The following is a 27,877-nucleotide window of genomic DNA, read 5'->3' as shown; positions in this document are numbered from 1 at the left end:
CTTCATTGCCATGCTAATCCTGAAGTGAAATAAAAGCCACTGGGGATCTTTTTGCTGTGCAAGACAAGATGGTGGGTCCTATCCTGATCCTACTACTCCACTGAGCAAAGTTTATTCATATATTCTTTTATTTATTAAAATATTTATACCTACCTTATGTTTCATTATACCCTTCATCTGAGCACTATTCCAGTCCCAGGAATTCTACTATGGATGCTGTCATTCAGGCCCAGGGCAGGTTTCTTATAATTTGTTCTGCATTTTCATTTCATCTTTTGCAGGCTATATTGTATTTCAATGGAGCTATGAAAGTCAATTGGCATTCCTGGGTCCCATTATATTCAATGGGTCTTTAGACAACTCCCATTGTTCCCAGGAGTCATGCCTGTCATTTTTTTTTAATATATCTCACCATTATGCCCTAGGGGGAACTTGGGGCAGGGGCTGAAATGGCTGTTTTCAAATTTTAGCAGAGTCAGTCCTGTCTACTAAAGAATCCCCACGTTTTAAGCAAAATAGACCAAGGTGACAAACCCCATGGGCCCCTTAACAAGCTCCCCAGCTGTCTGTTTTCCTAGGCATAATACCTGCCAAGAATAAAAGGGCTCCAGTGCCCATAAATGAGGGAGAGAAAGAGAACTGCAGCTCTCTGTGATTTGTCTCCAAGGGTGATTGGTTGGAAGCATTCTGTGTTTCTCCCTTGCAAGGATCCATTTAGAAGGAAGAAATGCAATTGCTTGAGAAATCAGCAAAGTCAAGGGAAAATGCAGGCACATTTTGTAGCCAGCGACCAGCACCTGTATGTGAAAACAACATGCCTTTCTTTGCGAAGGGTAGTTTTGTTTCATTAAGAATCCCATATTCCTAATACTTTTCAAGGAAATCATGGTAATAACCTAAAACAGTGATTTCTGTGTATATTTTCAGCTTGGAAATTTTAGTTAGCACTGTGCCTTACTGGTCAAATTCATTAATTGCAACATAACACAGAGAAACATGTCAATATGCATCTGTTGGCTGATACATTCTGGCAAATTTAAAATCTACTTTGTTAAGAGTTACAGCTTTGTCAGATGTCAATTTAGTTATGTATTAGGCTGCTTAGAGAGATACTTGGTGAGAAAGTTGGGCAGTTCCCATATTCTCCAATTAATGTAGCTAGTGAATGGGAAGAACATATTTTGTGGTAAGAAATGTTGCTGCTGACTTGTCCTCAATATATTAAAGAATATGAGTGAGTAAGGGAGGGGGGAGGGAGTGACTCAAGCTCAAAATAGTAGTTTTAGGGGATATGATACAGCGGCTTTGCTGAAGCACCTCTTTCTTCTGTCTGTTGCCTAAAGCAAGACCTGCCAGAAATGAGAGGTGAGCCATTTCCACAGAGAACAAACAGTAGGAAATGAATGACCGTGACCCAGATGAACCTTTTATCCTGGATTGGCTTGAGGATGATTTTTTTTAAATGAGGCATATTCATGGCTTGTGGCCCTGGGGAGGGAAAAGGGGAATGCAGTTGCAGGAGATCTGGCACTATACAGATCATGGATACAAGCATTGAACAACCTAATTAGCCACCAATGGCACCAATCAACCCCCTAGCCTAGTGGTTAAGAGTGGGGAACTCTAATCTGGAGAACCGGGTTTAATTTCTCACTGCTCTACATGAAGCTTTAGCCCAGTCCCTTAGAATTCTCCTAGTCCCACCCACCTCACAAGGGGTCCATTTTGGGTGGGAAGGAAGGTGATTGTATGCTGCTTTATGATGCTTTAGGGCAGAGAAAAGGAGAGTATGAAACCTATTCTTCATATTCAGGAAAAAGGGAGCTAATGGAGCTCACATCTCTTCTAAATGCACATTCCTTGGTGACTTTAGCCAAAATGATGTCAGTCATCTCACTGGCATATTTAAGGTGCCTATGAATGGGATTCAAAAGCCAAGAGTAAACCCATGCTGAGGAAATGGGCCATGGCTTGATTAGAGTAATGCTGCTGTAGCAGAGAGTGAAGGCCTGAAGGCAGATGCAAGCAAAGCCCAGATTTACACCACCAGAGCACGAGGGATTACTTGGGGGGACAGAGATGGTGATAGGATTACAGCTGACCTCACCATCCTTCCTGCTCCCAACAGTGAAGGGGTTGGCTATTCTGAAAGGGCTGGGAATCGCTGTGGCGTTGAGGGCTACAATGTGGACTGAAAGTGCTGTCTCACTTGTGCCTGAACTTGCAGTGAGCCCAGTGGCATTTCTTCATGGCAAAAACTTATGAAACCCATAACTGATAGTAGGTTGCTGTGAGTGATGTGAATGCTTTATGATGATCCAATAGAGCAGATTAGATATGGGCCTGAGGGGCAAATGTCTGCAAAATTTATTATGAAGTCTGGCATTAACTAGGGGTGTCTGATGGCTCCACTACTTATTAATGCTTTGTAAATGATTTAGCACCTGCTATTAAACAAGACAAATTTCACTTGCTGAAACTTGGGGCCTTAGAAATATCCATTTTATCATATCGTGGAGATACAGTGTTAACGTCACAATGTCCTATTAGGTTACAAAGATTAATATGGTCCTTCTCTAACTACTGTGGGGAACAAGGTTTGACAATTAACTCAAGTTGGATAGTGTTTTTTACAGAAGTGAGAAGAAATCTAGGATATAAATGAATTTTGGAGGACAATAAATTAAAGCAGGTTTGGACTTCTCAATGTCTGGGATAATTTTCAGTGCACATTTAACTTAGAAACCTCTATGTAAGGCTGTGATGGCATCAGCAGCCCACTCTAGTTCAACAATAAAGTGTTTTTTTCTACAGGAAAAGTAAATAGTCCCTTCCAGCCACAGCTTTCAGCATTGATATTCTCTCAACAACTATATGGAGTTGCAGTCTGGGTCCAAAGGATAAATAGATTGGCCACTAATACAATTCTTGTTAAATCTGTAGAATCCTGAAATATATGTCCAGTATTGCCCCGAGACATGAATTTGGCCTACATGCCATTGAATCTAGTGCTTGGATATTGGCATTAAATCTAAAGTCCTTCCCCTCCTCAAACCCTTCCTTCCCCAGGCTTCCCACCCCCCAAAAAAAATTCTATGAATTTGCTCAATTATTTCCCTCCTCTTGGCAATCCCCATATTCTCTCCCTATCTCCTTCTCTCCTTCTCAGCCATTCATAGAATAGAATCATAGAGTTGGAAGATACCTCAAGGGTCATCTCGTCCAACCCCATGCAGAATGCAGTAAATGACCACAAGACGCACTTACACAATTCCTTCTGTCCACTGACTTACATTCTGCCTAAATTCACAGAATTAGTATTTCTGTATTTCTGTCAGATGGCTAGCTAGCCTCTGCTTAAAAATTTCCAAAGAAGGAGAACCTACCACCTCCCTCCCACAGAGGAACCCCTCTGTCAGTAACTTCTTCCAGATGTTTACCCAAAACTTCTTTTGAATTAATTTCATCCCACTGGTTCTGTTCCATAATTTCATCCCATTGGTTTTCATGCCATCCCATTCATCAGTGTACCTTTTATCTACCTCTCTTCTTCAGCTATTTTTATGCTTATTTGCTTCATTTATACCCTACCTTTCTCCATAGTGTTGACCAAAGGTGCTTATACTATTCCCTTCTATTCCATTTTATACACACAACAGCCCTGTGAGATTGGTTAGTCAGAAAGTGTGTGACTGTTGCAAAAGCACACAGTCAATTTCCACAGCCAGATGGAGAGCTAAACCTGGGTTTTTCAGACCCTCCCCTGAAGCTCTAATTGCTACACCACACTGGTTTTCATAGGCTGTTGTTGAACAGCAGCAATCCACCAAGCCTACAGAAGAAGAGGAAGAGGAAGAGGAAGAAGAGGGGGAGGGGAGGGGAGGGGGAGGATGCAGCTGGCTGCATGTGGGGGAGTGCAGAATCAAACCCAGCATGCCAGGTTAGAAGTCTGCACTCCTAGCCACTACACCATACAAGTCATACAAGTCAGGTGGCATCAATTCACCCAGCAGTTGCTGCCAGGTCTAGCGTTGCCAACCTCCATGTGGGACCTGGACTGCTTCTGCACTAGGGTTTTGGCTCAGATTTGCATTTCCATAGGATTGAGTTTTTTGTCCATTTCTGCACTGAAATTCCCATTTTCGAGTGCAGACGTGATTTGCCCCCCACTTGCCCCACAGCAAGGGAATCCTCTAAAATCCATTTGAACCGGGGCTAATGTAGCCTAAATAGGGGTTGGCCAATGCAGAAGTGTGGACATTCAGGCTTTTCCAGTGTGTCCGATATTGTCATCCCCCCCCCCCCAGTAGCATCACTTCCATTGTCAACTCCCCCAGCCTCTCCCACCCATTGTCTAGCTGGCTGCCAGGGCTTGTCTGCAGAACATGCCCCCCATGCTACCTGGAACCTCGGAAACAAATGGGGGATCAATTTGGGGGCAAAAAGTGGGAAAAGGAGGGCAAATGGTCCCAATGCAGAACTCAGAAACTGTCCAGGAGAGATCCCGAACTTTAAAGGTAGTAATCATTGTGACTTGGTGAGTCCTCAGTGTGGAAATGGTCCTGGAGATCCCCCAGAATTACAAATACAATATGTCCCCTGAGAAAAAATGGCTGCTTTGGAGGGTGGACTCTATAGCATTATACCATACTAAGGCCTCTCCCCTCCCCAAACCCTCCCCTTTGCAGACCATCATAAAATCTCCAGGATTTCCCAACCTGCCAACCTGGAGCTGGCAACTCTAGTCAGACCTTGCCCCAATGAGTTCTCAAAGTCCACAATAGAGCTGGAAAGGGACCTACCTCTCATTAATACCATTAATTGACAGAGCCAAACTTGGGATTCTGTGATTGCCTAGCAACAGCCACTGAGGGAGTCCATTGCTTAAGAGCTACAGGTCCTTTTTTAAAAAAAAAATTAGACTTTTTATTGCTGCCTAGTATATTTTTTAGATCTCACATTTTTCTGAGCTCCTGTCAAATTTAAGTATCCAAAGATATCCTGGCTTTACTATTAGGGTACATGACGAAACAAGACAATTTCTCAAGTTCATAGAATCAGGCTATAATAGAAAAATTGACTGTCATATGCTGCCCAGAGAAAGCAATTTCTGTGCTAAGGTCCCTCCTAGCCTGGAAGAAGTTGATTATGAAGATTGATAATAATAGTACCATCTGCTGGGCTAGGCATGTTTGCTCTACTCTCCATATGGAAATCCCACTGCTCTTAACAATCCTCAAATACTTGTTTAACATTACTATTCCTAGATCCAGCTGAGCAGTTTTGCTCACAAGATTAAATGCACGACAGTCTGTGATTTCTGCAGAGAGTATATTCAGTATAATATTTTCAGATAGATATTGCAGTTGTGGTTTAGGGATCATAGAATATGTAAAGCATGTTCTATTTGAATATCCATGGCATAAGGAAGCTAGAGTAAAATGAATCAAATCACTTATGTCCCAGCAAAATGAGCTTCCTGTAGATATTTTAGTTGGTAAGGTTTTAATAGATTCTAGATCAGCACATTTTTTTTCTCAGCTAAATTCCTTGTTCTAGGAGAGTTCAGGCAGTTTGTGATAAAAAACATCTTCTCTAATATGGTATTGTCTGTCCTTTGTGGCTTGAATTTTCCTTTTATTCTTGGTTGGGATTGATTGATATTACTCAAGACCTTTAGGACAGAAGAGAGGGAGAGGCAGGCAGACAATCGGGGTAGGCCTCACTGGTGCTGGTATTCAGGGGGCAGCCATTCAATGGCTCATCTCTTTCCTCCAGGGCCACAGACAGAGGGTTGTCATGAGTGACAGACAGTCCTGCCACTTCCAATTCCCCTTTGGGGTTCCACAGGGTGTGGTTTTGCCCCTCACATTATTTAACATCTTTGTGTACCTTCTGCCCCAACTAGTCCAGTGTTTGAACTTGGGGGTCACCAATACACTGATGACACCCAACTCTACATGGTAATGGATGACCAACCAGACTCACCCCCTGAACCTTTTTCCAGTTTCCTGGAAGCAGTGGCAGTTTGGCTGAAGCAGAGTTACTGAAACTCAACCCCTCCAAGACAGAGATTCTGTGGGTGGGCAGGAAAGGGCTGAGAGAGAAAGCCTATTTGCCCATCATAGATGGGGTTTACAGCTGCACAGTCTGCTATGAATCTGGGTGTGATCTTTGTTGCCTCCCTATGGTGACTCAGGTCTCTTTCTTTCTTTCTTTCTTTCTTTCTTTCTTTCTTTCTTTCTTTCTTTCTTTCTTTCTTTCTTTCTTTCTTTCTTTCTTTCTTTCTTGCTGAGAAGTTGCCCTCTGGTTCTGTTTATACCAGATTAAGGGCTTTTTGCACATGTTTTGCCTAGAGTTATCTGCCCATATTGGGTCTTTTTCTTTCCTTTTCCAGGAAAGGGAGGGGGATACCCGACACAGTCCAAGCAAACAAGTGATGGAAATAAGATATGCAAGAAACCCATAGGCTCTTCTAATAAGTGTTTTTCACCCTTCTACTTGACAGTGACACCACTAAAGTTTGGAAATCATGGACTCTGAATGCAAACTTATTCTGTTAATAACTAGATGTGTTATAGGGAAAGCTTCATGGCACACATCCCACCAAAGTTCTTCTACTTGTAATTTTAAATTGAGAGGATTGCAGTCTTCTGCTCTGCTTTCCCACCTACTGTGTTGCCACATGTTTGCTGACTGTTGAATTTACTTGGGAATCAAAATAGATGGTGTTTAATTTGCACAACAGTTTCATGGTTTCTGCTCTTCAGTTTCCTTTCCATAGTTTCTAAGCTATAAAATCTTGTCCATGGCCTAAGTGCAGACCATGCATCTATGACACTTCATACAAAGTGTACCCATGGCCATGGGGGAAAAGAAATTCCAGTATTAGGAATCCAAAAAAGAAAAGAAAATATTTCTTTACTAATTGCCATTCAGCTGGAAAGTTCTCAAAACCAATTAGCCTACTTAAAAATCATTCATGTTAACCTGGTTCACAGCCAAATAAAATTGTAATCTGGAAATCCCTGAAGATTTTTAAATGTCAGTTCCTGCAACTCATGTTCACTGCTACTCTATTTTGAAGGTGCTCTACCATTCCCAAACTCCAGGATGAGACTGTATTGGTGTATATACTAGAAAGGAAGCATATATGCACGCCAAACTGATTTGGAAACAAATCCTTTACCTGAGCAGTCCTCGTTAATGTTTGCATTGGTTAGATCATTTCCACACCAAGATTTGGGATGGGGGAAGTTAACTGAGCCAAGGGAAATAGTGGGGTATAAATGTTTGAATAAATTACCAAGTAATCATATAATTGTTGCATCCATCCCCTTAGAAATAAAGGATGTAGTACCAAGCAAGTTTTACATATAAATGCTGAAGGGTAAGAGCATTACTCCACAGTCATAGAGGAGAGGTGGGGAAGTCATGCTCAATGGATGGAAATCACTGCCATCCATGGAAACCTTCCCATTGATCCAAACCAATTAAGTCCAGCAAAAAGTGAGTCATAGTTATCCAATAAAACACAAGTACTTCTGTTTTGCATAAATGTGACAAGAAACAGAAAAGCAGGTTCCCCAATATATACATTTGCCACTAAGCTAAAATACATATTTCTACATCAAATATTTACAACATTCCCCCTTTTTTCACCCCATGTTTATTTTTGATGTCTTCCATTTCTTTTTCAGCTGATCATAGGTTGTACTGACCAATTCAGTAGCTCGGCTCCAGTTCTCCTTCAATATTCCCATGATGCTGGCCTCTTCTGGTCCTTAGTGAAGGAGGGCTGTTACCCTGCATCTCCCAGGGTCAAAGGGTGCGAGGGAAGTTCACGAGAACTGACTGAGCCAACTGTGTATTACACAGGAGACTTCGAGCAGTGGACAAGAATTACCATTGTTATTCCTAGATCTCTTGCCACCAGGTATGTTATGAAGCACTTGCTGAACACAGCAGTTTGATTTCTTTATCATTCATTTTGTAGCATTCAATAGGCTGTCAATGTCCTTGCTAATGTGGAACACATCTGGTGTGCTCCCTGGGACAGAAATGGGTACAGACATGATGTCTGTAGCCCCACTCCAGGGAGTGCACCAGAAGATGTGGGGAGGCTGCCAGGAGAGACGGTTGATGCTGCAGCTGAAGTGCCAGCCATGAAGCTGGCAGAGGTGGGGCCCCTAAAGCTACAGCTGCTGGTGGAGGGCTGCAGAACTCCTGCTGTGATAGGTAAGGAGGGGGAAGGGGGGAGTGTGTGTGTGTGCCTAAGAGGGGAGGGGAGTGACCAGGAAGGAGAGGAAGGGGGGAGAGGCAAGGGGGGAGTAGGGGGAGGGACTAGTAAGGAGAGGAAGGGGGGAGAGACAAGGGGAGAGTGGAAGGGAGGTGTGGGAAGAGGGAGGGATTGAGAGGGGAGGGACCAGGAAGGAAAGGTAGGTGGGAGAGGCAAGAGGGGAAGGGGAAAGAGAGAGTGTGTGTCAGAGAGGGAGGAGGCCAGGATCATGGAGTCCCACAGCAAGTATGTGTTACACATATCCTGTGATAATGGAACTCTCAGTAGAATGTTTCCCCCAGGGTATAAGCTACCCTAAATGATGAAGTAAGCTCAGAAAAGCAGTGTCTTGCATACTATTATAACAAAAGAGAGCAGCACATTTTACTTTTACCATGATCATTTACACATGTAACTTGCAAGTTTTAATAAGCAAGCAAGCCATAGAAGAAGAAGAAGAAGAAGAAGAAGAGGAGGAGGAGGAGGAGGAGGAGGAGGAGGAGGAGGAAAAGGAGTAGTAGTAGTAGTAGTAGTAGTGGGGTCTTATATGCCTCTTTTCTCTACCCAAAGGAGTCTCAGAGTGGCTTACAGTCGCCTTCCCTTTCCTCTCCCCATAACAGACACCATGTGAGATAGGTGAGGCTGAGAGAGTCCTGATATTACTGTTCAATCAGAACAGCATGGTCAGTGGTGTGGTGAGCCCAAAGTGGTTGCATGTTGGGGGAGCATGGAATCATACCCAGATTGCCAGATTAGAAGTCAGTGATCCTAACCACTACACCAAGTTCATTGGGACAAAGAGTACTTTTGTCCAGAGATTTTTTTCCCCTTAGGGTTATTAGTTTGGTCAGAAAGGCTGTTAATAAGTCTTAGGAATAAAATTAAGCATCTGAATAGGATTAATTCCATAAAGAGGTGCTCCTGAATGAAAAAGAAACAGAAGGGCATTCGGGCACACTTGCATGCTGTTTTCTATCATTTTGGTTGCTGTTAGTCTTAAATAAATGCATGGCTTCTGTTTTTAAATGTTCCTTTGGAACAACAGAGCTACTTGGAACCTCTGTTTGAGGCCAAATTGTTGGTTTTGCTTTCATGAGTGAATAATGGTAGGGAAAAAGTAACTTCCCCCCCCCCATACACACACACACATTCCTGTAACCTGATTTCCATGTCTGTTCAATCCAGCTCTACAATTAATAGCCGTTTATTGCAGCTAGGGAAACCATTTGCTCATTTTCAATGGGCAACACATCCACCACCACCATCAAAGCACCTCCATTCCCTACCAGTGCTCCAATGGCTGCTGAGGAGAAATAGGCAAGAACATTGCCATTGTGCTGCTGTCACTGAGGATTTTGCCATGGAGCAAAGCTTGAATCCAGTGGCACCTTTAAGACCAATGAAGTTTAATTCTGGGTGTAAGTTTTCTCATACATGCATACTTCTTTAGATACCTTCATAAGGTTGATGGAGTTCCAAGCCGTGCGGCTTAACATCCATGAAGACAGATTCAGTTGGGTATCCATGTTGGCCTGAAGCAATAGAACAAAGTTTGAGTCAAAAGTATGAGGTACCTTTAAGAACAACAAAGTTTAATTCTAGGTGCAAGTTTTCATGTGTATGAACACTTCATCAGATGCCAGGATTTTGCTGTCACTGAGGTTTTGCTGTCCAGAATTTTGCCAGTCTCTAGGTCAGTGAAATCCTAGTGTGTTGGTGATATCACTTCTGGGTTCTTTTCTCCATGCCCTGCCCTGAGAATACCCTGGATCTTCCAGGCATGCACTTAGCAACCCTAGTTACAACAGATACATATACAGATTGGGATGGAAACTGGCACAAAATTGCAGTAGTAGCCTCTGCTGTCGTTGCTCCTACATGAATCTTGACCATTAAGGTGTGTGAGAACTACAGAAAGTATCTTTAGAGCATATATATTGGGGGAGGGAAAGATGTCGCTTTGGGGTATACACCATCTTTAGAGCATATATATTGGGGGAGGGAAAGATGTCGCTGATCCCTTCATACAACAATTTCAGCATATCAGAAACTGCAACAGTCAGTGCAACTGAGATTTTTTTTTAATGGTGGGCAGATTCATGACATTTTATATGACAAATAAAAATGAGCTATACAGGAAACTACTTTAGTTGCAGCAACTATACCACTGTGTTCCTTCCAGAAGGCCATGTGGAAATAGTTCTTTTCCTTACTCTCATGAAGGGGGGGGGTTAGTTTATAGGGGTAATTAGTATTTAACAAATCAGGACAGATTCCAAAGACACTGCCAGGAAACTCCTGCGTATTGCTCCTAAATTTGTTAGCGTTACTCAAGACTGTGGGGAAGGAGAACCATGCCCATAACCAAAAAGCAACTGTGTGTTCTCATCTCCCATGTTTTTCTGCACAATTATTTATTGATTAAATCGTTTCTGTACTGCTTTTGTCCCCAGCACAAATTTCAGAATTTTGCAAAGTACTAGACAATCTGTTTAAACAGCACAGTTTAAATAAATGACAAACAAACACATTCTAGGCTGGTCCTCATTTACTGGCCTGGCTAACGCTGGTCCCAGCCCATGAGGCAAGGACTCATACGCAACAGTTTGTGCCTGCCCGGCTGGAAGCAGAGGGGAAAACAAACTCAGTCCAGATGGTATTCAGCTACCACCAGCAAGACCTTCCCTATTCCTCCCCTTTCCTCTGCTCTTGCTCTCAAAGCACGGCCAAGATATTTTGCCTTCCTGTTTCCTGGCTGTCATGGACTCCTTCTGTTACCCTCTTAACAATATTTACAGTGCATGACATGCTATGTAGCAGGGAGAGCTGGTGTCGTCATGGTGAGAATGATTCAAATACTCAGTGTGTACTGTAGTTTAAGTGTTTTCCCCTTAATTAATCAACAAACATAAATGCCAAGATACACAAATCTGACACTAACGAGTTTGATCTGCCCAACACAAATGGCACCAAATCAATAGCGGCAGTCTGTGGAACATTATGTTCTGTAACATAATCAAGACTAGGCAGCCATATCAGAGCAGCATATGCATAACCCACACAGTGTTTATCACCATAAGCATCAGTTGCCAGTACATATTGGGTAGTGTCTCGTAAAATGTCAGCTGTATAACAAATGTGTTTTTCTTTTTGCAAATATGCAGCATGGTCCACAATATATTGTCTTTAAAAAAAAATCTCTTGATGACAATGGAATTTCCTTCCAAGTCTATCTACTTGGGGACCTAGAAGTTGCTCTAGTTAATATATCCTAAAGCAGGAGGCTCCTAATATGGCAATTACAGGCACCATAGCCCCTGACGACACCTTTTCTGGTGCCCTCCAAGTATAGTTAGAAAGTGGGCATAGACAGGTGGTTCTTTTGCCCAGCAGGGCTTCTAATTGGCTACTGCAGATCTGGTTGGCTGTGCAGATTAAAATAAGGTTGTATTGGCAGGAGCTGCTACCACAGTGCTTTTTTTTTTCAGGGTTAATTTGTCCTCTCACTTGGGCTTCCTCTGTATGTGGGTCTCCATTTCCCACAAAGTTAATTCTGTGGCTATTTCTGCCTTCTCCAGTGGCCACCTTGTGGCTACACTCACCATGCTGTGTCAGAATACCAAAGGTGCCCACAGGCTTAGAAAGTTGGGCACTCCTGTTCTAGGATCATTTGTTCATTAAGCTATATCCTGCCTAGTATAGTGGTTAGAGTACCAGATTAGGATCTGGAAGCCCCATGTTGGAATCCCCACTCTTCTGGGGCAGCTTGCTAGGTGGCTTTGGGCTAGGCACACACACTTAGCCTACCTTACAGGGTTCTTGCGAGGATAAAATGAAGAAGAGAATAATGTAAACTATTTTTGGTCTCCATTGGGGATTTAATATTTAATATTTCATTCATCCATTGGGGAGGAAGGTGGGGTATACATGAAGTAAATAATAGGTTCTCCCAGTTAGGATGCAAATTCTCGGTTGACGTTTTCTACTTTGAGGAGAAGCTGTACGTGGAGTAAGGACAGAGGTGTATTTTATTAAATTTACAGTTTAAATTTGCCAGTTTAGGTTTGTTTGTGTTTATTACACAAATTAATTATGTACACACAGAAACAACTAGCTGAATACTGTGTGTGTGCACATTATTGCAGTGCCTGGCACACTGTTTAGAGCCAGCATGGTGTCATGGTTAAGGGCAGTGGGCTCTAACCTGAAGAACATGGTTTGATTCCCTTCTCCACATGCAGCCAGCTGGGTGACCTTGTGCCAGTCACTGTTCTCGTGGAGCTGTTCTTGCAGGGCTGTTCTGTTAGAGCTCTCTCAGCCCCACCTACCTCACAGGGAAAGGTGTTTGTAAGCCACTTTGGGACTCCTTTGTGTAGTGAAAAATTGGGTATTAAAAAGCAGCACTTCTTCTAATAGTGTCAAAAACAAAAGGGTGTTTCATAGTAGCAGTGATATTTGCAACCTAAAGGTGTTGGGGTATATTTTTTATGATTGTTCTTGTTATTACCGAGACTGTTTGAACAATTTGGTGTCTCATAAAGTTTGAGAACACAAATGCAACAGAGAGGCATTCAGCAACGATCTTCTGCTATGATTTCCTCTAACACACAGCAAGACTAGATTCCGCTGGATCCAAGAGAGCAGCTCACAGAAGAACGTGCCCCCTTTCGGATTAGATGGGGTATACTTCTCAGAACCATGTCCCAACTATTGCAGTGGTCATGGGGATTGTATCTCTGGAGTCTGCTTCTGTGATTTGGGCTACACAGGTAAGACAAAACTGTTACCCTCTCCAGGTGAGTTTCTGATTTCTGGTGCTGGTCTGCCTGACACTTTTAGATTTTGCTCCGCTTCAAGGGGTTTTATTCTTTAATTTTGGGATTCTGTTTGCTTCTGTTATCTTCTTTTTCTTTTCATTACAGTCTGTTTTAGATGTTCCTTTCATCCCCCATCCCACATTTTATTTGAACTGACTTTGTGGGTGATTATTTTCGGCATACAGCCCTTATCTCACTTTCTATTAGGTTTAATCATGTAGGGAGTGGTGGGACATTTCTAGCAATTTTTAGCTTTAATTATTTTAGTTTTTCTTGTTTTGGTTTTCTTCTATCTTGAGCTTTCAGAAGACCTAGAAAATTCATTAGTTTAAACTCTGACAACCTTTTTAGTCTTCTTCCTCATTATTCCTAGATGACAGAGTGTTGGGTGGGGGAGGATGTAGCTGTGTACAAGTTTCCTTCTAATTTTTTTCAGTTGAGCTTAGTTTTGGTTAGTTCAAGCCTTTTAGGGTATTATTAGTTTGTATTTTATTCCATTAGACTCCTAGTAGTTATATTTCATATTTTATTACTCTATCATTCAAAGGTGTGGGTTTTTTTAATTTGCAGGGATTAGGCAAGGTGATAAAAATATTACTATCAATGGAAATTTTAAAAACAACAACTATCTCTTTATACATACAGTTCAAATAATTAGATCAAAGGAAAATAATGGCTCTGATATTGACAAAGCTTGTGATCCAAATCCAGGCACAGGAAATCTTCAGAGAAAACGCAGAATAGCTTCAAATGTTAGAGTTCTCCTTGATCACAATGCGGCTAATAATGTATGACTTAAAAATCACCCTAAATTCATACTAAAGATGAAATATTGCAGGGTGGGATAATAATAAATACAATTCCTTTGAAATTGGAGGATATCTGACTTGATTCAATATTATAATCTTACAAGAAACATGTACTACCAAGGATATTTTTCTTCCTAGTTATGTTTCCTTTTGCTTACCAGCAAAGAAGGATGGCCAAAAAAGGAGAGCTAGTGGTAGCTTGTTTCTTCCTTCCTAACAGTACTTGTATCAGAGTTGAAACTCTTTTCGTCTTTGAGTATGGCAGTGAAAATTCAGACGGAAAATAATAATTTTATAATAATCATAGCTTCCGACCCCTAAGTATATTTTGACTAAATCAAAATTGGATGGCAGTGGAAAACTAAAGACAACAATATGTACAATAAATTCCTTAAGGCCAGTGCAATTATCGCTGGTGATTTTAATGCAGGATTGAGTAATATTGCTTAAGCAGATCTGATAGAGGTGGAAGTAGGGGATAGAATTAATTAGATAAACCAGGGGTAGTCAAACTGCGGCCCTCCAGATATCAGTGGACTACAATTCCAATGAGCCCCTGCCAGCAAATGCTGGCAGGGGCTCATGGGAATTGTAGTCCACGGACATCTGGAGGGCCACAGTTTGACTACCCCTGAGATAAACAATATAGTTGCAGAAATATTTACAAAAGATAAGACAAATTCTGCAGAGATAGCTACCCCATTCAGGTAAGAAATATTTTTAAAGATTGCTATGGAGCAATTTAATATTTAATATTTCATTCATTCATTTTAGTATATGCAAAGAAGTGGTAGGGGATGCTAGACTGAATTCTATAGCTGGTACAGCAATGTGAACCCAAACCTGTTGTGATACATACAACAATTGGCAGCCATGCAGGCAAGGAAAACAAACCTGATCTAACTATGTGTTCACACAAGCTTACCAGCTGAGCACTACACAAGTTTCCTCCTTGTGTGGCTATAAATACAGACATTTGCTAGACTAGGGTATCTGTATTCTGACCAGGTTCAGAAATACTTGGAGAATTGAGGGTAGAGCCTGGGAGAGTGAGGTTTAGGGAGGGGACCTTGATGGGGTATAATGCCATGCAGTTCATGTTCCGAAGCAGCCATTTTTTTCCAGCAGAAGTGGAATAAATGCTTTAAATAATTAATAGTAAACAAATAAGTGGTAATTGTAGTCTAGATGTCTGTTCTGGGAGATCGCTAGCCTCCACCTGAGGTTGGCAATCTTAATTCTGACTTCAAAAAATTCTATTCATATCTGGCCCATCAAAAAATTCTATTCATATCTGGATTGTGGTGGTCCTGCTTTTTTTCTCTTGAAGGAAAACCATAATCTCAAAAATGGGGGACAAAATCAAGCTAAAGCGTTTGCAGTTCATAAGGCTAATAGCTTGGATCCCTCCAGTACATTCAGCCAGCAGAGGCACTTTCCTACAGCAGCATGGATCAGCTAAAACAAAGTGCTTCCATTAGCCTATGGAATCCAACCCAATATGTGGGACCTTTTCATTTCTGCTTTTAGCCCACTTGCATGCCACTGATTTGAAATGTACAGTTGGATGTCTTACATTTTAGATAAATAATTTAGAATTGGTCAGAAATTTATGCAGCAGTAGAATGTTGTTGTTTTTTTGCAAAATATACACAGATCGTAAAATGGCGGGATCTGCTCACCCCCAAGCTTTCTTAGAAGAAGCAAATATGTATGAATCATATTGTCTGTAATTGTTTCAGCGTAACCATCTCCTATATATTTCTTCTTCCTCTTTTGAAGCCTCACATGGGACCTGTGTGTCTAACGTACTCAACCACAATGAGATGTTTGATAGGTTTGAGAGGAAATTGAGCCCTCTCTGGTACAAGATAACTGGAGGTCAAGTTGGAAATGGCTGTGGAATACTCAGTGATGGAAAGTCTCTTTACTTCAGTGGACCTGGCAAAAGGGAAGCAAGAACAGTGGCTCTGGACACCACAAGTATCAGGTCAATTGTATATTATGCTTCCCATATCTGTATACTGTACCACTTTTATGTAGATATCGATTTGGAGGTTAAGATACTTGTCATGGGAAATATTTAATTGAAGTACTGCAGGAGTAGCATACTAATTCATGAAGATAGGCTTCCACAGATTATATGAGGCTACTATCATCTATCTTCTAAAACCCAGACTGGTTTAAAAATAATGAGAACTCTGTGTAGAGCAGTATCTCTACTGTGTGTGTTTCTGTATGTGTTTATACACACAGATATGTAAACGGAAATTTAATTTTCTAAATATATCTATTGCTTCTGTCAACCAACACAAGTAATAAGAACAAGTGTTTTAAGAATAAATAAGAACTGTTTCAATAGGAAAGGCAGTTTTTAGATAGACAGATAGACAGATGGATGGACGGATACACAGACAGACAGACATTTCCAATCTCCCAAGTGGGATCTGAGGAGCTCCTGGCATTATAACTGCTCTCCCGGTCACAGAGATCAATTCCCATGGAGAAAATGGCTACTTTGGAGGGTACTCTATGACATCGCATCCCTTCTGACCTTTCTCCAAAAATCGTGCCCTCTCTAGACTCCACCCCTATATCTCAAGGAATTTCCCAATCCAGAATTGGCAATGCTGTGGGTCTCAGGATGTAACAAGTATTATAGATGACAACCAGCACAATCTGTTTGGACTTCTGTATTACCTCAGCAAATTGTAGATTCCATTCCACACAAGCAGCTTTGATACATCTGGTATTACATTAATCTTGGATCTCACTGCAAGCCCTTAATCATTCCTGTCTCTTTTTTGTACAGCCCAGAATACTTACATCTTGTCTGCTGCCAATATGCTACTCAGATTCCATTTTATTCCACTGTTCATGCTTGTCCCTTATGGTTTTGTTCGCTATCTGCTCACTCACTGCAGTCACATCTGGAGCCTAGCTGGCAACTGCAGAGGCTAGATAAACCGCAAAGAAATCCAGTTGAAAACATCTGGCTTGTTAACTGTGTCAGCTTCCGCTCTCATCTATGCTATAAACTCTGTGGCTTATGGCCACAGAATAGCCACTGTTATTTTTGAAAGCCCAAATTCTCACAGCCTAATCCTCTAAAAAAAACTTGACCATGTAACTTTCAGCCTGCAACCACCCACCATTTAACTACATTCAGAGAGATTCAGGTGGGTAGCCATGTTGGTCTGAAGTATCAGAACAAAGTTCAAGTCCAATGGCACCTTTAAAAGCAGCACAGTTATATTCAAGGAATAAACTTTTGTGTACTTGCACATTTCTTCAGATAAAATGAAATAGAATTCTCTCCATGCTGATTCTGTGGATTTAGTCAAATCATAAGAGGAAGGACAGGAAGGGATGAGCCAGTGCTCAGCTCTCCTGACCCTTACATGTCCAGGGTAATGCCAATCGCCATTTTGAGGTCAGGAATGAGTTTTCCTACAGGCCAGACTGGCCAGGGAACTTGGAGGCTTCCGCCCACCTCCAGCCCACTTTTTGATGATTGACATTATCAGACCTCTCTCTTTCCTCTCTCCCCCCATCCTGAAGACAGTTGCTTTTATTTTTGTTTTTAAAGGCACTAAAATATTGATGTAGTCACAGAGCATTTTAAGCACTGTACTGATAGACTCAACAGGTTCTTTGAATTCCAAGCTTTCTTTTTTTTTAAGTTTCTATCCACACTTTTGTGACGATATAAGGAAAAAGTCATATCTGTGCCAGAGAAGGAATTAGATGGGGTTTTTTTTAAAGAAAAGAGGGAATTGAGAGAACCTGTTTGAATTGTCATTACGATGCTGTATCAGTATATGCATGTACAAAGAGTAAGGAGGGATGCTGTAATCCCAGCACCTCCCATGAAAATCCTAATTATTTAAGGCACATACAGGAAGGACAGACTGCACTGCTGTGAAAATACAAAGAAAGGGCAGGTGTTTGGATGCCCAAACTGATTACAATGCTCATGGATTGACTGGCCCAAAAATCAGGACTAAGTTGAGTATGAGGGAAATCCCCTTGAAGATTTGGAAATGGTGCCTGTGGAAGGGGAAAATTTTGATAGAATCCATGGTATACCATAGAGTTTGTCCACTAAAGTTTCTACTTTCTCCAGAGGAACTGGTTTCTAGAGGTCAAATATATTTTCAAGAGAACTCCAGGCCCCACATGTAAGTTCTAAGGTTGACATACGTTAGAACACGGTTTAGCAATAGCAATCATATCGTTTCCATAAAACCACTTTGCATCTGCTGATATGTTACCACAATTTTAAATAGGCATCTCAAATAAAATAATATATAAATCAAGTGTATAGGATGAACAGTTATTTGATTATAGTCTCATAGCTTCTTGTTTTGTTTTGTTTTGCTCTCCTAAGACAATTTTCTAACCTTTTTGTTAACAGACTAGTTCAGTTTTATGTTCAGATTGGAAGCAAGTCCATTGGCACAGGCTGCAACAAACCAAGAGCCAGGAATGAAGGTAAATGTGCTTTAAGCTTCTATCCTATGCTGATCTATTTTGCACCATTAACAGCATACTGTTGATACTCTTTCATCTTTGATGACAAACTTGCCTTTTACATTTGTAAAATGTAAAGCCAAGGGTTGGCCAAGAGTTGGCCTCAAAATATTTCCCTGCTTCTTATTTTAAGACACTCATATACACAAGTCATAGAAATGGATGTCTACCATTAGGAGGCATGTGTGTGCACGGATGGCTTAAATACCCCAAAGGCTTTTCTGCCCATATTGCACCCCCCCCATCCTCACAGAGTTCTGGTCAGCAAAAGCTGTGTACATAGTCAGGTGATAAAGAGGTCACCACAACCTTGACCCCAAGTAGAGCAGTTTACTTTTCTCCATGGGGATAAATGATAACCATTCATTTATACTAGAGCAAAATAAAGAGATGTGCTTGATAAAACTCTAGGATGGTTGGCCTGCTTCTGTGGAATCAAGCCTGCACATATCTTTCTTGTTCCCAATCTGCCTTTGGATTCTTGATAAGGATAGAATGGGACAGCATGATGGAAAATGGCCTTTCTATAGAAAATGTTTGTCGGTTTCCTTTCCAATATTACCTTAATTCTTTTGAATTACCTTAATTTGCCTTGTTCACATTGAATTATATATAAAATAGTTGAACTTTTATGTTGATATTTTTCTATGGCCCTATTTTTTGTTTTAGTGGACTCCTCCTCCTCTCCCAATACACACACCTTTTATTGATGTGGAGGTTATTTTGTTGCCGAAACAAATACACTATTTTGAGAAACTAGAGACTGCATCATTAGCACATGTAAAATAGCTTAATAAAGTGGGCCTATGTTATTTTCAGCACAGAGATTGAAGCCCCCAGGATTTATTTACCACTTACCATCCCTCGCCACTTTCAAAAAGAACTTTCAGTCTGTGAGTGGGGGCCATCAAACAGGGCATTTCCTCAGGCCTATTCCGCACCAGTGGTGGTCACTGGCAGGGAAGTTCACTGTATGATGACCTTGACTCATATGGTGAATGCTGCTTTTTATTATGGCCTAAGGAGCAGGAAATTCACAGTGGTGCATTACTAATGCAGAACATTGCTCTGTGAAATCCAATATAGGAGCCTATGTATGGCATGATTTTTATATATCATGGGATACCAAATAAATCATCATATTAATATTGTGCTAACATAACATAATGATAAAGAACACTAGCTGTTAGAGAGAAATAGGTCATGTCCATATCATCTAAAAAGAATAATTCAGATATTTCAAAGTCACCATTTCTCAGTTTGGCAAGAACAGTACTCTATTTCCAGTTATTGAACATTATCTGTGTGTTTGCTGCCTAGTTTTTAGCTTGCCAACCATGTTATAGCAGTGTAACTCAATTAACTACAAGTCACTTTTGAAAATGGGTTATGTATGTAACCATACATAAATTTCAAGAACTCAAAAATTAAAATCACAATATAGTAGAAACTACCTCTGTGTGATTTTGCAGGTCATCCCAAAAAATAGTCTCCTTTTATTCCTAGATAGTTCCCATATCATATGAGCAATCCTTTGCAGACAAATGCTGCAACCAATCACAGCATCTCCCATAACTTTGACATTAGTGACCTAGGCTGATTATGCACTGGGCTTTTGAAGCTAATTTGGCTTGGGTAAAAAAAAAAAACAATCTGCATCTGATTCAGGTGCCCATTCTGATGTTCCTCGCTTTTTTTTCAATCCACACTACTCAGGAACAACCACGGAATCACTTAACTTTTTTCACATCATATCTGAGAGTGGATTTTCTCTGCTTAATTTGAGAAATGTGCACCTATCAAACACTCCTCTGCAAGCCGATGCAGTGTCTCTGTCAGATTTTCTCCCCACTCTCACTGCACCTCCAGCACTGATTTTGTGCAGAGGCCTAATTGGTTCATTTCCAGAAGGGGCTGCCTTTGAAACTGCGAGCAGAGAGTAGTTTTAAAGTTGCTTTCGCCAACACTTTTATCACTTTAATACTGCCTTCATTTTGTCAAAGCTTCTATGCTGCAAGGCCATTTTTTCTGCTGTATAAGCCACCTTAAATGTTGTGAGGAGCACAGTGCAATATTAGTGTCAAAAGAAGTACAGATGAGCCATCATTGTCTCTAGCTCTTTTCTCCTCCCTTCCCACTGTCAAAATATGCTTTACACAGTGTACGTGTGTGTGGGGGGGCCTGCTCGCAGGTCAGCCCTATCTACTATTTCCCCCTGACCTTTCTCTCTTGGCAATTTCTTTTTTTTTAATGAAGGGGATGCATTACACTTGGATTACTTTTTTTTTTAAAAAATGAATTTATGGAGCCATTGCATTTCTTTCTTTAAAGAAAAGAGGGAAAAGACCAGAGAAAATTTTGTATAGGACTTGTAGGCTTAAAATTAAAACATGTTTGGGGTGGCTTAGTCAATAAGGTGTTTGTCTGGAGATCACATGAGGGGAGCCCTTTCAGAGCCTCACCTAGCCTTATGTCCCCACAGTAGTGCTGCTGCCACTGCTAAGCCCCAGACTTATCCACTCTCCAGAGCCTGTAGATGGGCTTTCCGGCAACATGCACCCAGTTCACTGACAAGTGCCAGCTCTATAAGGTGCTCAGCAAGTAAGCAGCCTACTTGCCCTTCACTGCTTGCTTCCCCCTCCCCCTGTTACCAGGCACTGCCCTCTTTCCACAGCCCCCAAAAGATCACCAAGTCTGCTCAAGCAGCTGGAATCTACTCCTTGCTCCTCTGATGCGGTCCCCTGGGGGCTTTGGGGGAAAGTGTGCTCCAGGATAACTAATCCACATTAAGTGGCTTAGCAAGGGCTTCCCCACAAATGAAAAAAACTGATTTTGATCAGGAGTGCAATTTCAATGTTTGTCATAGGCGCTATTTTCCATAGAAACTCTTCTGGGACTAAATTGCTGTCTATGCCACACTTGACATGGAATTGCTACAAGGTTTGCCAAAATATGATCATAAGCATCCACCAATAGATTTTTCAGCACAGGTTTGCTGAGAGGCATGATAGAAATTACTTTATTTCACTTTGTCTTTCAGGACTTCTTGTTCAGTATTCAAATGACAATGGAATAAGTTGGCATTTGCTGCGAGAACTGGACTTCATGTCTTTCTTAGAACCACAGATTGTATCAATAGAACTGCCTCGTGATGCCAAAACATCGGCAACCTCTTTCCGATGGTGGCAACCTCAACATGGTAAATAACCTATACAGAATTATAATAACAATTATGTTTAAATTCTTCCACCACTGTTGTTATAATTTAGTCTTGTCTATGTATTTTTTAGTTTTTGGTTTTTCTTCTTTGTTCTGATCTTATTTAATTGTTGGATTTTAGGTTTTTTCCCCTTGTTCTTTTTCTGCTGTTTTTTTTAAATAAAACATTTTTTAAAACTACATGGTCGATAATAGTACAGTAGGATGGTGCAAAACACTTAAGAACATAAGAAGAGTTCTGCTGGATTAGACCAGGAGTCCATCTAGTCTTTCTCACACTGTGGAAGGCAACAACAGAGCATAGACTAAAAACTGAGACCTTCTCCTGACATTGCCTCTTTGCACTGGTACTCACAGGATTACTGCTTCTAATTGTGGGAGGTTCCCTTTAGCCACCATGGCTAGTAGCCATTATAGACCTGTCCTCTATGAATCTATCTAAATATCTTTTAATTGAGCACAAAAAAATACCCATGTATTGGACCACAATATTGATGACTAGTAATCAAGCCCGCTGCTACTAATGCAGTGGGCGCTAGGGCAGGCAGCCCCCGGCAGTCGCGCAGAGTGTGGCTGCCGGGGGCTGCCTTGGCCGGCGGCCTGACGTGGCGAGAGGCGCTTTGTGCCTCTCGCCGTGTCAGGTAGCCGGGCAGGGAGCTCCTGGCAGCCGCTGTCCGCACGACTGCCGGGGGCTGCCTGCCCTAGCACCCGCTGCATTAGTAGCAGCGGGCTTGATTACTAGTCATCAATACTTGATTACTAGTCATCAAGCTCTGCGCGACTGCCGGGGGCTGCCTTGGCCGGCGGCCTGACGCAGTGAGAGGCTGCCGGCAAGGAAGCAACTGTGAGCCGTGCTCTGCGCGGCTCGCAGTTGCTTCCTTGTTGGAAGGGCAGGAATTGGCCCGATTGGCCCGGCCGATGGTCTGTCTGGAGGAAGGGGCCAATCAGGCCCCCTCCTCATCATGGACAAAGCCCGCCCTAACTCCTCCCCCAAAGCGCTTAGCGCTTTATATAGACTGCGGCTCCCGCGCCGCGGGCGTGTTAAGGATGATGATCAACAAGTGAAATAAACTCCTTATTTTCAAACCGAAATTAGACCTTCTTCACTGCAATATTTATATAATATTTCACTGCAGTCAAACATTAAATGTGACTTCATATCTTCAATAGCCCAATAGTACAGGTCAATATCTCCAGATCTGCAATATCCTTTTTAAGGTACAGTGGCCAGAACTTCACACAGTATTCCAAATGAGGTCACACCATAGATCTATACAGGGGCAATATAATATTGGCTATTTTATTTTCATGCCCTTTCCTAATAGTTTGCCTTTTTCATAGCTGCAGCACACTAGTTGACATCTTCATTGAGAGCGCCACTATGGCCCCAGGGTCACCTTCTCTCTCAGTCTTAGCAAGTTCAAACTCCATTAACATTTACTTGAAGCTGGGGTTTTTTGCTCCAATGTACATCACAAAATCCACTTGCCACATTGTTGCCTCCTCACTTAGTTTGTGGAGATCCTTCTGTAGCTCATCAGTCACCAACACTTGAACTGTGATACTTAAGTGATTATCTAATTTTTCAACCATCCAATGGCTGGGGAGATTACAGCCAAAATTTCTAAATCTTTTCTACAAAAACAGATGCTATATACCCCTGGGAAGTTCAAAATCTAGGTTGTAATGCAGTAAATATGCTCTTTAATTCAACAGTGGGATAAGCTTAACTGACCGATGAATTATGTGTCCCTGATCCTCCAAATGCATTGAACTCTCAATTCAGCCGATGATGGAGCAAATCCAGGGTATACATGAAACATTTTCCCTTTTGCAACATTGATGGTAGTATGCCTCAGTTGTACATATGGGACTAAAGGTCAGATGTCACAATACATGACCAGACTCGCTGTCAGAGGAACATTGACAGAACTCACCTTAAAAAAAAACACTAATTCTTTCAGTTCTGTGGGGGAGATTTGTTCATACAATGTATTTCTGTGAGTCCAGTCACATGCCTATGACTCAAAATTTGTCAGACATTGTGTATTTAAGCCCTAGTTGGCTAAATTAAAGCAGATTGTTTGAGGGTAGGCATGACTTGATGGAAGCTGAACAGCTGGCCTGAACCAAGAATGCATACGTATTTAGAGGGAAGAATTTTGTGAGACTCAGAGGCTGGTTTGACTCCCCGCCATGTTTCAGTGATTCTCTCCCCTCATTTTCAGTGATTCTCTCCCCTCAATTCTCAGCTATCAGAAATCACATAAACTAATCTCAGAAATGTGATGAGGCTTTTTCTGTAGGTTTATACTGTAACTCAGTCAAACTGGTTAATATATGACATGAAGAATAGTACTCCTGTTTTTCTGTTTGTTTACAGGGAAGCATTCGGCACAGTGGGCTTTAGATGACGTCCTTGTAGGAATGAATGACAGTTCTCAGACTGGTTTTCAGGATAAATTTGATGGATCTGTAGATTTACAAGCTAGTTGGTACAGGATCCAAGGAGGGCAAGTAGACATTGATTGTCTGTCTATGGACACAGCACTCGTATTCAGTGAAAATATAGGTAAGATTCACATTAAATGAAGTATGGATATACTGATTTTTCCCAAAAAAATGTAACAATTTTTAATTGCCCGGTAGGAAACAGTCTTCTGGTTTGAAATATCTGCTTGCAAGGCAAAAACAGTATAATGATTTCCTTCTCTGATCTCTTTTTAGGAAAACCTCGTTATGCTGAGACTTGGGATTTCCACGTTTCTGACTCCACCTTCATGCAGTTTGAACTAAACATGGGCTGCAGCAAGCCATTCAGTGATTCCCACAGTATTCACTTCCAGTATTCCCTGAACAATGGGAGAGACTGGCATTTGGTAACTGAGGAATGTGTTCCTCCAAAGATAGGCTGTCAACAATACATTGAGAGTTCCATTTACATCTCAGAAAGATTCCAGAACTGGAAGCGAATTACTGTCTATCTTCCACCAGGAACAATGTGAGAACTGTGACTTGAATTTCATACATAATTCAAACTTAGTAAATCATTCTTATATAACTGTATTACGAGAAACACAAGTTTTGTTGCCCAGTAGAGCAACCCATATTGCATTAACTTAAGTTAATGAAACAAAGCAATGTATCCCTGAGATTGTGGCTAGATCACTAAATTATTATTATTATTATTATTATTATTATTTAAATTTCTATACCGCCCTCCCAGCTGACCAACTTGTAAATAGCCCAGAATCGCTCACTGTTCATTCCCTGTTCATGACTATGCAGTCAGACAGCAAAGGCACACAGAAACATCTAAGAAGTAAATGTCGACTAAAAAAACCCTCAACATGGATTTTTTTCCCATTATGCTATGTGTCTTTGAAAATTTGAGGCATTGGCAGACAGGCAGCAGAGGGCAGTGGCTGCAAGAAATAACTATATCAATGTGAGAAAGCACTGTAATTTGGCTCCTTATCCTGATTTCTTTAAATATAACTGAACAGACTTTTTGTGACTGGTGGTTAAGCATGGATAATTTCTGAAGAATACAGGGGAAAATCCTGCATAGTTTCCACAATTATTTTTATCTGTATTTTATCTGCTAATTTGCACAGCCATTCAAATTTCTCCTGAAAAAGTGCTTTCCCCTGCTTTCTCCCTTTAAAAAAAAAGGACCCACAGACTTTAGCAATCCTAAAGTGATCTTCTTAGATATCCTATTTTAATCAATGTTCTATTTTAATCAATACCCAGGAAAATGTCCTAGTAAAAAGGAAACTCTGAGTTCTTTAAAGGAACCTTCAGAAAGACAGGTTCTGTATGGGGTAGGGGAATTAGATTCAAGTTTGCAAAGACTATTTCTTCTCTGTTTTGAACTGTAAAAGCAAAACAGATTATCAAACAATAGTGGGCATGGAAAATAGTATCTTTTAGGCAGACAATTTACATGATAAGTTTGCTACATATTAATTCCTTCCCTTTTGCTTATGGCAGTATACAATCATAAGTATGCTTGAAAACCATGTTATGTAGTATGTGTAAATGCCGGACATTTTGTATTTATTTATTAAACCATTTATATCCTTCCTTCCTTTGTGGTTCAAGGCTTTCCTCATGGTTCAGAGATTCAGCTATCACATAGCAATCACGCTCACCACATACATGATTGTGAATTCACCCTGAAGTAACCCCCTTTCCTTACAGAAGTTTCTAAACATTAGACTGCCACAAATTGGGAATGGAGTACTTTATTAACAACTCATATTGTATGCTTTCTCAGTGTGAATCTGAAACAGGTATATATAAACAGAATCTGGGATAGATGAGCATTTATTTTGTGCTTTTACTTACAATCCAATAGAATCAAAAGCAGATCATGTTTTAATTACATATTTGTTCTTCTGAATATAACTGCAATAATTTTTTTCTCTAATAATAATACTATAATACCATATGAACCGTAATAAATTACTGTATTATACTTAATTATTCCATTCATTTCTGCTTTGTCAGCTCTCCCAGGACCCGATTCAGATGGATCCAACATGAATATAATCCTGGTGGAGATACGTGGGCTATTGATAATGTCATACTAGCTACTGGATGCCCATGGATGTGCTCTGGCCATGGAATCTGTGATGCTGGCCGCTGTGTGTAAGGAAACAAGTATTGCATTCATTTTGTTAGTGATATGGCTTATTATCTCATTAGTTCAGGGAGATTAATGTTCCTTTCATATGCATTCTTCACAATTTGCTAACAGGTGTGACAGAGGTTTTGGGGGCCCCTACTGTGTCCCTACTACTCCTCTCCCTTCTGTACTGAAAGATGACTTCAATGGTAATCTGCATCCCGATATTTGGCCAGAAGTCTATGGAGCCGAGAGAGGGAATTTGAATGGTGACACGATCAAATCTGGAACAGCTCTTATCTTTAAAGGGGTTAGAAGTTTAACCATTTAATTATGTGTACACTGATTTCTTTTTTTAAAAAAAATCCTTTCATTGTGCTCTGGTTATTTATTGCAAGTCCTTTTCACTACATTCCCCACACTCACGTTGGTCTCCCCCTCTCTTTCACTCACTCACTCACGCACTCTCACTCTACTGCTAGGACATTTTGAGTTTTTTTAGCCATTTTATCACATTCCACCTGCCACCAGAACATATTAAAATGTGCTCAGTTGAGGTATTCTCATGAGGGAGCTGTACAATATCTATTTTCTTATATATTATTCTATATGAATGCATTCATCACATGAAAACTCATGACAGTGCAGAGAGACAGTTTCTTCCGCTGTGAATTTTTTACACATAGCAGGACTTTCATGCAGGGCCAATTCCTAACATTCCAAGAAAAACTGTTTACATGTCCCTTTTCAAGGACCATTCTGCCTCCAGAATGCTTGAATCTGTTATTCTTTTCAGTGATTCTTCCTCCCATTTCATATCTTATACAAATGTCTTGCTCTTCCATCTGAAATTCTTTGAGAATTATGGCCAGTCAGCCTCCCTTTTTCATTTTAAATTGGCCCCTCTTGCAGCCCTGGTTGTATCCAGGCAAAATTGGCTGTTTTCATTTATTCCTCCTTCGTGATATACTCAGTGAATTCAGCTTCTGAGTAAACATGGTTATGATTGTATTACATGTGCTCTAGATAAGACTGTACAGGTTGTGAATAGCTATGACAAATGCAACCATCAGTTATGTATAGTGACCCACTACAACTCCTGTTTTTCCTCTTAGTCTGAGCTTGTAAACATGGGTTCAGTGGCCAAAACTTCAGACTCCATCATACATTGACTGAGTTTGACTTGGCAAGTCACAGATTCGGCAGACTTGCTCTGAAGTAACATGTATACAAAATATCAACAGCTGAATTCCATAAAGAAACAATATTTCACAGTGCTTATACATGTCCTTACAGTACCAACTTAGAAATATTAAGCAAGATTTAATAGAAATGCTCAGTTTATTTTGAAGGAAGTAATTATTTTGTATTTGTTCTGGATTTTTAGGAAGGGCTGAGAATGCTTGTTTCAAGGGACTTGGACTGTACCAATACAATGTACATCCAATTTTCATTCAAATTTTTAGCCAAAGGTAAGGTGAATGTTTCTATTTAGCGATTATTCTACTGCTCCACTAAACAACATTTGAGCCCAGTGGCACATTTAAGATCATCAAAGTTGCCACTGGACTCAAACTTTGTTCTGCTT

General features: G+C 40.9%; 1 protein-coding gene across 2 annotated transcripts in view; it reads left to right on the top strand.

Annotated features, from left to right (window-relative positions):
• The window catches only part of RELN (reelin), a 343,944-nt gene that overhangs the window by 252,961 nt on the left and 63,106 nt on the right, over positions 1-27,877 (top strand). For both annotated transcript variants that reach the window (XM_077338100.1, XM_077338101.1), the window contains 10 exons: positions 7,701-7,936; positions 12,890-13,047; positions 15,687-15,894; positions 18,322-18,398; positions 21,478-21,636; positions 24,040-24,228; positions 24,384-24,657; positions 26,172-26,312; positions 26,422-26,599; positions 27,677-27,761. In XM_077338100.1, coding sequence (XP_077194215.1) covers positions 7,701-7,936; positions 12,890-13,047; positions 15,687-15,894; positions 18,322-18,398; positions 21,478-21,636; positions 24,040-24,228; positions 24,384-24,657; positions 26,172-26,312; positions 26,422-26,599; positions 27,677-27,761 — 1,705 coding nt within the window. The remainder of the gene's footprint in view (positions 1-7,700; positions 7,937-12,889; positions 13,048-15,686; positions 15,895-18,321; positions 18,399-21,477; positions 21,637-24,039; positions 24,229-24,383; positions 24,658-26,171; positions 26,313-26,421; positions 26,600-27,676; positions 27,762-27,877) is intronic.

This window comes from Paroedura picta, chromosome 5 (genome assembly GCF_049243985.1).
Source record: "Paroedura picta isolate Pp20150507F chromosome 5, Ppicta_v3.0, whole genome shotgun sequence".
NCBI lineage: Eukaryota > Metazoa > Chordata > Lepidosauria > Squamata > Gekkonidae > Paroedura > Paroedura picta.
This window is presented reverse-complemented; position numbering and strand designations above follow the sequence as displayed.